This window comes from Glycine soja, chromosome 19, assembly GCF_004193775.1.
Source record: "Glycine soja cultivar W05 chromosome 19, ASM419377v2, whole genome shotgun sequence".
Classification (NCBI taxonomy): domain Eukaryota; kingdom Viridiplantae; phylum Streptophyta; class Magnoliopsida; order Fabales; family Fabaceae; genus Glycine; species Glycine soja.
This window is the reverse complement of record NC_041020.1, coordinates 36,766,611-36,778,263: the sequence shown is the minus strand read 5'-3', so window position 1 is coordinate 36,778,263 and position 11,653 is coordinate 36,766,611. Positions and strand designations below refer to the sequence as shown.

Sequence of the window (11,653 nt, the reverse complement as noted above, 5' to 3'; positions counted from 1 at the left end):
TACATGTGTAAATTTTCTTTAAAAATTTCAACTTATATTCATGAATTCACCACGTGAGTTCTCCTACCTAATAAGTTTTAACCGATTCCGTAACAGGAAAGTCGTCTTCTTTTCTAAACTGCTAAATACGATAAATATTAATTATTTAGTATTTTTGCATAACCATATGTGCCTATTTAAGTTCCCGTTGGAGGTCCTAAAAACTGGGTCTGGATCCGAATAATTTTGTTATCTTTCGTATATATATAGTTTACCAATAAAACACGCAACAACATTAACACTTCCCTATAAATATGTTTTCTGTTGGCTGGCCTATTGTGTATTTGTGTGATTATTATAATAGAAGTGTTTGCTGACATTAGTGCCTTTGATAAAGTGGTTGCTTCAAGGTAACATTCACCCTCCTCTTTTTCTGTTTTTTTTTTTTATTTGTTAGATTCCCATATGGAGTATTTGTTCAAAGATTTCTTTATCAATACGCTAATAGTAATGATCCGATTTCTATACCTCTGCCACTGCCACCAATTCTTCTTTCCATGCTTTCACAATAAATGTCAGTGTTTTCAGTGATGGTTGTTGCTTCATTTTATGCAGTGACATCTTAGGCAAGCTTCCCTTTCCACATAGACTCAAGGTATGAATAATGACTACTAGTATGATACAGCTTAGATAAGTTTTATAATGTTTCTCTGTAAGTCTCTGACTCTGAGTCTCAAAGTAATGCATTGCTGGGGTTCTGTCAGCATTCAGCAATAATGAACAGTGTGTGTCCAATGTAGTTTCTGTGCTGGAGATTGTGTTCTTCATCATTGAAGGGTTAATGTGGGGCATTTGAATTATGTGCAAAATGGACCAAGTTTTTCTATAGACATTGAGTTTTGCATATTGTGTTGAATTTGCTTTTTCAGTGCCTAGTGGGGGTGTGAAGGAAATGGCTAAAATCTCCATCTTGTTGGTGGGGCTTTGGCTACTAGGTAGCTGGACAGGGTTGTTGGATGCAGAATACATGAAATACAAAGACACTAAAGAGTCAATCGATACTCGAGTTGAGGATCTTGTTAGCAGGATGACTCTTGAGGAGAAAATTGGCCAAATGTTGCAGATTGAGCGCAAGTATGCATCTGCTGATTTGGTTAAGAAGTATTTTATCGGTAACCACCATACTAGACCAGACTTTTTTTTCCTTTCCCCTTTTTTGTTCTATTGTGTATTCATTAAATTGGCCAATAATGAAAGTTGTTTGTATTTTGAATAGGGAGTGTAATGAGTGAGGGAGGGAGTGTTCCAGCTCCTCAGGCTTCTGCTGAAACCTGGATTGACATGGTGAATGAATTTCAGAAGGGTGCTTTATCAACCCGGCTCGGAATTCCAATGTTTTATGGGATTGATGCTGTTCATGGCCATAACACTATTAACAACGCAACCATTTTTCCTCACAATATTGGTCTTGGAGCCACCAGGTATATTGATATCGATCATGTTAGTCTCACCCCTTAAAGGGGTTTGAAATAGGTCAAAGGAAGAGAAAATGTGAGAGATGTGATTAAAAAAAGGAAGAATAAAGATAGAATGATAGAAGAGATATAAGGGAAAGTGAGGGTGAAAGAATCAAAACCCCATTGATATTAGCAGCACTCATATGTCTTAGCTTTTCTTACAACAAAATGTAGACCTATACCTGATTCTGTTATTTAAGCCATGATGTTGAAACAATTCTGACATTAGTCATCAGAGATTGTAAAGTAACTCGGACATGCATAAGTTTGTATCGGACTTGCACGGCCTAATTCGTCCTAATGTAGAAACTGAATATAATTATTTTATCTGGTTTATACCCAAAAAGCTGCTTTCCTCTAGTATGTTATTGTCATAATTTTTTTAATTGATGGAGAGTTTGGGTATGTAAGTCATTCAGGATTTTCCCTTAGCACAAATTATTCTATTCTTATTGTAATCGACACATTTCATGTTACAAAGATAATAATGGATATTCTTATTTTGCTGGTTAGGGACCCTGAACTAGTTAAGAGGATTGGAGCTGCAACTGCCCTTGAACTTAGAGCAACAGGAATTCAATATACTTATGCACCTTGCATAGCAGTAAGTAATTACAACTAACTTTTTATGATCTCAACTAATAGAGATCATTATGCGCTGGCTTATACTCGTTGTAGGTCTGTAGAGATCCAAGATGGGGTCGCTGTTACGAAAGCTACAGCGAAGATCCTAAACTAGTTCAAGCTATGACTGAAATTATACCAGGATTGCAAGGGGACATCCCTGACAATTTACCAAAGGGTGTCCCTTTTATGACTGGAAAGTAAGTATTTTGAAAACATAATAACTTAATTTTGAGATGATTGTTTCCGTATCAGTTAGTTTTGAACCTTGGTAGTTGATATTCTTGCTCTTAATTCTGTTAAATCGTTTAACAGTCCATAGAAAAAGTGTTATTCTTCATGACCGCAATTGTAGCTGCAATGGCTTCATTTATTTGCAATTTCCCCTCAATATTAAAAATTGGGACAAAACTAACACCACTGTGACTACAATTTAAAACCTTGATCTTGAGTAGCTTCACAAATCTTCTCCATATCCTAATGCTGTATCTGTTCTAACATGGAAGTTCAACCTTTAGAAACAATGTTACTATGCTTCAGAACAATATATGTAAAGTTGATTGTCTTTTCTCGCTCCTTTTATTCATTTTTTGTTTCATTCCTTTTTTTTTTACATGAGCTGCTAGGACAAAATAGGTCAAATGATTAAAAGGGAATAGATAGTTTGTTCCCTAAAGCAAATTATGAAAGACTTTGTACCTAAATCAATATGCTGCTTAGGTTTGGCTGTGCCATGCTATTGAATTCTTATTTGAAGTCATCCTATTGATTTTGGTTCTGTTAGTATTTTGTTTCTGAAATACTCATGTTACTGGACAGAGAAAAAGTTCTTGCTTGTGCTAAGCACTACGTGGGTGATGGTGGAACAGTCAATGGGATTGATGAGAACAACACTGTTATAGATAGAGATGGATTGATGAGAATTCACATGCCAGGCTACTTCAACTCAATCAGCAAGGGTGTGGCATCCATTATGGTCTCTTACTCCAGTTGGAATGGAGTAAAAATGCATGCTAACAATGACCTTATTACTGGCTACCTCAAGAATACTCTCCATTTCAAGGTAAAATACTTTGTCGAATATAGCATTGAATCTGTTTATCATCCTATGGACACAATTTTAAATAACCCCTTACCTTTTCCTTGATTACACCAGGGCTTTGTTATTTCAGATTTTGAGGGTATTGATAGGATCACCTTACCACCTCATGCAAACTTCACTTATTCAATTGAAGCAGGAGTTTCTGCTGGCATTGACATGGTAATTTAGGCCAAAAGTACCTGAATTGATGCATATAGTTCCAATAAGGACACACTTAATATTGTTACACACTTTGCTTGGTTTTGCAGTTCATGAATCCAAAGCTTTACATAGAATTCATAGAAGATCTAATCATGCTGGTGAAGAACAAGTTCATTCCTATGAGTCGGATTGACGATGCGGTGAGAAGAATTTTATGGGTTAAGTTCATGATGGGCATTTTTGAGACCCCTTTTGCTGATTACAGTTTGGTCGGATATTTGGGAATCCAGGTTAGCTATTTTGTTTTCCTTTAGTATTTCCTTTAACTTCCCTAATTTAACAATCAGATATAATTATCACCCTGTGACTCTTCAATGTTTCCCAAAATTCTTAACAGAAGCATAGACAATTGGCAAGGGAAGCTGTAAGGAAATCAATGGTCCTTCTGAAAAATGGTGAATCCGCTGACAAGCCTTTATTGCCTCTTCCTAAAAAGGTGCCAAAAATACTTTTGGCTGGAAGCCATGCTGATAATCTAGGATATCAATGTGGTGGTTGGACCATAGAATGGCAAGGAGTTAGTGGAAACAATCTTCTCAAAGGTAAAGAGACCATATATTTTTTCTTTTTTTAAATATATCTCTATATCATTATCAATTATATATTGCAACTCTAATTTCTTATTATTCTTGTGAACCTTTGTATTGCCAGGGACTACAATTCTCACTGCTGTAAAAAACACTGTTGATCCTGAAACCACAGTAGTCTACAAGGAGAACCCCGATGCAGAATTTGTTAAATCCAATGAATTTTCCTATGGCATAGTTGTAGTAGGAGAGAATCCTTATGCTGAAATGCATGGTGACAACATGAACTTGACAATCCCAGACCATGGTCCTGAGACCATAGCAAATGTCTGTGGAGCAATAAAATGCGTGGTTATCGTTATTTCTGGCCGTCCTGTAGTTATTGAACCATATGTTGATTCAGTAGATGCACTTGTTGCTGCATGGCTCCCAGGTAGTGAAGGCCAAGGTGTGGCTGATGTTTTATTTGGTGACTATGGTTTTACCGGAAAGCTTCCAAGAACATGGTTCAAAACTGTTGATCAACTCCCAATGAATGTTGGAGATCTTCACTATGATCCCCTCTTCCCATTTGGGTTTGGTCTTTCTACCAAACCTACTAAGGGCTTTTACTCTGAGTAGTTATCATCTTTATTTGTGTGTCTGTATATCATCTTCATTTGTTGTTGTGCGTTTGAGGGGGATAAACACTGAGAAGATTTATATCAGTGAGTTATAAGCAATCACATAAGTGAACTTGAAATCACACTTTAATCCAAAATCTTAAGACTCAAGTTTATACGTCTTGTCTTCACTTATATGGTGTTCAACCTTCTTATTTCCACACGATGTAAAACTTAATCTTATACTTGTACTCCAACATCTCTAAACATATTTTTTATATTAGAGATTTCTTTTTCTTGCTTCAGGTAAAATTGTTTTAGTTCATTTATATTTTCTTCTTATTTTCCTGTCCTGACAAAACTTGAGCATAGATTTCTTCAGGTTCAACAATAAAGAAAATTACACTAAAGAACTTGGGATCTTAGATATCATCATTCTCGTTGTTCCTCATTATCATCAAGAGGGTTTCAAGAACTTATCCGAATCCTTGATGCAGACACTTTGATCTCTAATTATGTCCTTACTTGAAAGCTTTTTCCCCTGTTGGATTTTCTTCTTTGTATTTATGATGATGTAGATATGTTCTCTTAATGTGGCTTTTTCACTTCTTCTGAAACCTTACGCGAAGTGTGTCTTTAACTTTCTTTCTCTGATGCAGTTTTTTTGTGATTTCATTTCAGAAAGAAAAATGAGTCTTTCTTGTTCCTGTAATTTGAGTCTTTAATATCCCTTCAAAGATACATCATGCCATTACATTATATAATGTGAATGACAAGAAACAGCAAAACCACAACTTTAATTGAATTTTCAAGTGTTATGCAAGTACAAGCATTACAACTAAAGGTATTAAATCCTCAGCAGTTAGCAGCCTGACCATACTATCTACAATTCCAAACCCATAGGTAAAATTTTGCAACCACCATGCTTGAATTGTTGCCTCAAATCACGCCACAAATTCAGCTTCCATGGTGAAGGTAACAATCACAGCTTGATTTGCACTCTTTCATGAGATCACTCCTCTAGCTAAAAGAAAAAATATATCCAAATGTGGATTTCCATGAGTCCATACATCCAACATAGTCTAAATTTAAGTAACCAAACACTTTTAGGTGATCTGACCTTCTATACATATCCAACAAACTCACAAAATAACAATACTAACAAGTTTTAACCAATTTTGGAACCGGAAAGTGGTCTTCTTTTGATAATTACAGTAAAAAGTTATTTGATAGTATTTTGCACATCAAGAAAATAATTTATCAATCTGTCATATAAATATAGTTTTACCTATATAAAATATGCAACAATAGTAATACTTTCCTAAGCTATTAGGCTCTACTTAGTACACTTTCCTAACCCACTAAAGTTAGTTTGTCGATAGAGAAATTTAGAAAAAATATATATGATTTAAAATTTAAATCTTATTACCATAACTATGAAAAAAGACAAGTTTTGTTGACCAAAGTCTTGTTTTTATTCATGACATTGATACGAAATATTTGTTAGTTTAGTTTATCATTAATCTTTGCTGGAAAGCCTAGTTGATCGCCTTTAGTGAAATCTCCCCTCTCAACTACATTTATTTTTTTATCCACTAGACTTGAACTTAAGACCTTACTTAAAGAAATCAAGTTCAACATCACCCAAACCAACAATTTGTTGGTTGTTGATCAAAATCTTTAAGACATTAGTTAAAAAATTAAAATAAAACAAATATTTAAAAAATTGCATTAGAAATTATGAGAAAATATTGTCACTCTCTAATTGAAAATATATATTTTAAGGGTACATTTGATACGCAAAAGGTACAAAACAAGAAGAACAATACATGATCAAGACAAAGTTACAAAATAAATTTTTGTCATGTACATCGTTTGGTAGATAATGGACAACACAAAATAAAATAATATAAAGTTTACTAAAATAAAATTTTTAATATTAATTATTTATATTATTACATGTTTTAATATATCATAAATACTATTAATAATATTAAAACTGTTATAACACTAATATTTATACATTAAATAAGTTTTATGGTATATTAAAATATATAATATACTATTCTATATATTTTAATATATTATAATTATTGTTAATTTAACGTGTGTTTTGAAATAAAAAAGATAAAAGTTAGAATAAAAAATTTCAGTACGTTTTCCTAAAAAAAAACCTAGTTACTTCTATTATTAATTAACAAGGAGTGCAGCAACACATTTTTTAAGATGTTCCTTCAAAAACATTTTTTTAATTTGTTAAAATTTATTAGAGATTATGAGAGAAAATCATTAAATATGACAAATTTTATCATTTTTAATAAATTTAACTAAATAAATTCCAATCAATTAGAAAGGAATGAAGGTATGTATGCCTTTTAAATATTACTAGGAGAAGAAATTGTCCCATGATAGTAACAAAATGGTGTTTTATCATGTTTTCATTTGTTTAATCATTTTTTAAATTAAATTAGAAACAAAAATATTTATCATGTTGGGTACCCAATTTTTTAACGAATAAAAGCAACTTGTAATTTCTTAACAAATGTAGCATTTTTTAGGTAAAAGAAAACGATAACATTTCCATATAAATATAATTTCTGTTGGCCGGCCTTTTGCGTTAATATTTTTACAAGTGTTCGGTCTTTGACACTTGTGTGTTAATAATTAGAGACTGCTTTCAGGTGACAGATACTGACACTGGTCTCTTAAGATTCCCCCCAATTTCCCATTGGACGTGGACTTGTGCAGTATCTGTTCAAAGATTTCTTCATTTATAAAATGTGTTAAAATTGATTTTTGAATAAAATACATTTTATAGTAATAAGTTTTGGTTTAAATTAATTTTAAAGTGATTTAATATCTACTTAAATATTTTTATTTTAAAAATAAGTTAGAAATGAAATTCATTATTTTTTTTTATCTAATGTAAAAATTACTTAAATTGTTTATTCAAAAATCAATTCTAAACCGATAATAAAAATCTAGGTTACTTATATGTTAACATGATTATGAATTACTATAGACTATAGTAGTATAGTAGATCCAAACACAGCGAAAGATTTTTTTTTATATATATATATATATATATGCTACTCTTAATTTCATCTGACTCATCTTTCCATACTTTAATAATAATAAATATCAGCATTATCAGTGATGGGCGATGCTTCATTTTCTGCAGTGATACCTGAGGCAAACTCCCCTTTCTAGTTTCTACATAAACCCAAGGTATGATACTATGATACAACTTGAACAAGTTTAGACATAGGATATTTTAATTTTAAAAAAATGTGTTTGAATGCTCGTTCTATAAGCCTATGAGTCTGAGTCTCAAAGTAATGAATTGCTGGCTTTCTGTTAGCCTTAATGAGCAGTGTGTTCTGTGTACCAATTAGTTTCTGACTTTCTGTGCTAGAGATTGTGTGTTTTTCATTATTGAAGGATTAATTTGGTGCATTTGAGTTATGTGCAAAGTGGAATTAAGTTTTTATGGACATTGAATTTTACATATTCTGTTGAATTTGTTTCAGTACCTTCAATGGATCTGGAGGGAATGGCTAAAATCTCCATCTTGTTGGTGGGGCTTTGGCTACTAGTTAACTGGTCAGGGTTGTTGGATGCAAAAAACATGAAGTACAAGAACCCTAAACACTCAACTGATACTCGGGTTGAGGATCTTGTTAGCAGGATGACTCTTGAGGAGAAAATTGGCCAAATGTTGCAGGTTGAGCGCAAGTATGTATCTGCTGATTTACTTAAGAAGTATTTTATTGGTAATCACCAGACCCTTTTCTTAGTTTTTTTCTTTCCCCTTTTGTTTGTGGTATGTTCACTCAATTGGCTAAAAATGGAACTTATTTGTCTTTTGAGTAGGGGCTGTATTGAGTGAGGGAGGGAGTATTCCAGCTCCACAGGCTTCTGCTGAAACCTGGATTGACATGGTGAATGAATTTCAGAAGGGTGCCTTATCAACCCGGCTCGGAATTCCAATGTTTTATGGGATTGATGCCGTTCATGGCCACAACACGGTTCACAACGCAACTATTTTTCCTCACAATATTGGCCTTGGAGCTACCAGGTATATTGATAATTTGATATCAGTAATGTTTGTCTCATAAGGGTGTGAGACGCGATGGGTGAAAAGGAAGAGTGATAGGAAGAGAAGAAAAATGTTGAAGAGAGAAAGAGTGAGAAATGATAAATAAAAAATAAAAAATGGAAGAGATGGTAAGAGAGAAGGGATGCACAATGAATATAAAAGAAAGTGAGTGAACAAATAAAAGTCCATTGACTTTAGCAGCATTCCATATGTCTTAGCCTTTTGTTTTTAAAAATTATATTCTGTAGACCTATACTTGATTCTAATATTTGAAGTTTGAACCATGATCAATTGATCATGAACCAATTCAGGCATTAATTACAACAGATTCTAAAGCAACTCAGACATGCATAGGATAGGTTTGTGTCAGACTTGCACATTCTAGTCTGGAAACTGAATTTAATTATTTTATCTGGTTTGTATCCAATAAATGCTTTACTCTGGTATGTTATTGTCCTAAACTTAATATATGTTTTGCCTGGTTTCCTTTCGCACAAATTATCTATTGTTATTCTAAATACACTTACTGTTACAAAAGGTAATATTGGATATTTTCATTTTGCTGGTTAGGGACCCTGAACTAGTTAAGAGAATTGGAGCTGCAACTGCCCTTGAAGTTAGAGCAACAGGAATTCAATATGTTTATTCACCTTGTATAGCAGTAAGTAATTACGACCAACTTTTTTAATCTTAACTTATACAGATCTTTTAGCACAGACTTATAATCATTGTAGGTCTGTAGAGATCCAAGATGGGGTCGGTGTTATGAAAGCTTCAGTGAAGATCCTGAACTAGTTCAAGCTATGACTGAAATTATACCAGGATTGCAAGGGGACATCCCTAATGATTCACCAAAGGGTGTCCCTTTTATCACTGGAAAGTAAGAATTTTGAAAACAAAATAACTTTATTTTGATATGATTGTTCCAGTATCAGTTAGTTTTGAACCTTGGTAGTTGATATTCTTGCGCTTAATTCTATTGAATTGTTAAACGGTCCATAGAACACGAGTTATACTTACCTGTTCTAATTCTAACATCTAACTTTAACCTTTAGAAAGAAAGTTACTAGGCATCAGAACAGGATAGAATTCCTATGTTAAATTATGCTGTTGATTTTGTAGTTAGTATTTAGTTTCTGAAATACTTATGTATTGCTGGACAGAGAAAAAGTTATAGGTTGTGCTAAGCACTACGTGGGTGATGGTGGAACAATCAATGGGATTGATGAGCACAACACTGTTATAGATAGAGATGGATTGATGAAAATTCACATGCCAGGCTACTTCAGCTCAATCAGCAAGGGTGTGGCAACCATTATGGCCTCTTACTCCAGTTGGAATGGAGTAAAAATGCATGCTCACCATGATCTTATTACTGGCTTCCTCAAGAATACTCTCCATTTCAAGGTAAAATAATTTGTTTGTTGATTATTGCATTGAAACCTGTTATCATTATATTTGCACACTTTTAAATAACCCCTTGCCTTTTCTTGGATTACGTCAGGGCTTTGTCATTTCAGATTTTGAGGGTCTTGATAGGATCACCTCTCCACCTCGTGCAAATATCACTTATTCAATTGAAGCAGGAGTTTCTGCTGGCATTGACATGGTTAGTTTAGGCCAAAAGTACGTGATATAGCTTGAATTGATGTATATCCAAAGAGGACACGTTTAATATTATCATTTATCACACACTTTGCTTGGTTTTGCAGTTCATGGTTCCAAAGCATTACACAGAATTCATAGATGTTCTAACCATGTTGGTGAAAAATAAGCACATTCCCATGAGTCGAATTGATGATGCAGTGGGAAGAATTTTGTGGGTTAAGTTGATGATGGGTATTTTTGAGAACCCTTTTGCTGACTACAGTTTGGTCAAATATTTAGGAATCCAGGTTAACTATTTTGTTTTCCTCAAGTATTTCCTTTAGCTTCCCCAAGTTCACAATTAGATATAGTGATCACCTTGTAACTCTTAAATGTTTACCAAAATTCTCAACAGGAACACAGAAATTTGGCTAGGGAAGCAGTAAGGAAATCAATGGTCCTTCTGAAAAATGGTGAATCTGCTGACAAGCCTTTATTGCCTCTTCCTAAAAAGTCGCCAAAAATACTTGTTGCGGGAAGCCATGCTGATAATCTAGGATATCAGTGTGGTGGCTGGACCATAGAATGGCAAGGAGTTAGTGGAAACAATCTTCTCAAAGGTAAAGATATATATATATATATATATATATATATATATATATATATATATATATATATATATATATATATATATATTATAATTTATATCTCTGTCATTAACAACTATATATTGTCTACTGTTGTTTCTTATTGTTCTTGTGAACCTTTGTATGACCAGGGACTACAATTCTCACTGCTGTGAAAAACACTGTTGATCCTGAAACCACAGTGGTCTACAAGGAGAACCCTGATGTAGAGTTTGTCAAATCCAATGGATTTTCCTATGCCATAGTTATAGTAGGGGAGCACCCTTATGCTGAAATGTATGGTGACAGCATGAACTTGACAATCCCAGAACCTGGTCCTAAGATCATAACAAATGTCTGTGGAGCAATAAAATGCGTGGTTATCATTATTTCTGGTCGTCCTGTAGTTATTGAACCATATGTTGGTTTAATAGATGCACTTGTTGCTGCATGGCTCCCAGGTAGCGAAGGCCAAGGTGTGGCTGATGTTTTATATGGCGGCTATGGTTTCACTGGAAAGCTTCCAAGGACATGGTTCAAAACTGTTGATCAACTGCCAATGAATGTTGGAGATCCTCACTATGATCCCCTCTTCCCATTTGGGTTTGGCCTTTCTACCAAACCTTCTAAGGCCCTTTATTCCTCTTGATGTATATTTTTTTATGTAAAACTATAAACAATAAAAGAGGGTAGGATTTATTTACTAACATGTGATAAAATATTACAAATTTACCTTAATTATATTATCTTTGCAACATTTCAACGATAAATTTTTATCAATTAGCTATT

General features: G+C 33.6%; 2 protein-coding genes across 4 annotated transcripts; both read left to right on the top strand.

Moving 5' to 3' along the window:
- Window positions 1–236: 236 nt before the first annotated feature.
- Window positions 237–4,743, top strand: LOC114398238 (beta-glucosidase BoGH3B-like). 2 transcript variants are annotated; one of them, XM_028360417.1, is made up of 11 exons: window positions 237–389; window positions 595–634; window positions 909–1,151; window positions 1,256–1,460; window positions 2,010–2,100; window positions 2,175–2,320; window positions 2,940–3,183; window positions 3,277–3,381; window positions 3,471–3,653; window positions 3,761–3,965; window positions 4,075–4,743. In XM_028360417.1, exons 3-11 carry the CDS (start codon window positions 932–934, stop codon window positions 4,569–4,571), a joined length of 1,896 nt encoding a protein of 631 aa, XP_028216218.1. In that variant the 5' UTR covers window positions 237–389; window positions 595–634; window positions 909–931; the 3' UTR covers window positions 4,572–4,743. The 2 variants fall into 2 exon arrangements, with proteins under 2 accessions (XP_028216218.1, XP_028216217.1); XM_028360416.1 differs by lacking the exon at window positions 237–389 and having other exon boundaries at window positions 471–634.
- Window positions 4,744–7,653: 2,910 nt separating this feature from the next.
- On the top strand, window positions 7,654–11,634 carry LOC114400567 (beta-glucosidase BoGH3B-like). 2 transcript variants are annotated; one of them, XM_028363067.1, is made up of 10 exons: window positions 7,654–7,780; window positions 8,083–8,325; window positions 8,426–8,630; window positions 9,222–9,312; window positions 9,386–9,531; window positions 9,815–10,058; window positions 10,156–10,260; window positions 10,364–10,546; window positions 10,654–10,858; window positions 11,017–11,634. In XM_028363067.1, the coding sequence occupies exons 2-10, from the start codon at window positions 8,091–8,093 to the stop codon at window positions 11,511–11,513; spliced, it is 1,911 nt and encodes a 636-aa protein (XP_028218868.1). In that variant the 5' UTR covers window positions 7,654–7,780; window positions 8,083–8,090; the 3' UTR covers window positions 11,514–11,634. The 2 variants fall into 2 exon arrangements, with proteins under 2 accessions (XP_028218868.1, XP_028218869.1); XM_028363068.1 differs by lacking the exon at window positions 7,654–7,780 and adding an exon at window positions 7,803–7,887.
- The last annotated feature ends 19 nt before the right edge of the window (window positions 11,635–11,653 follow it).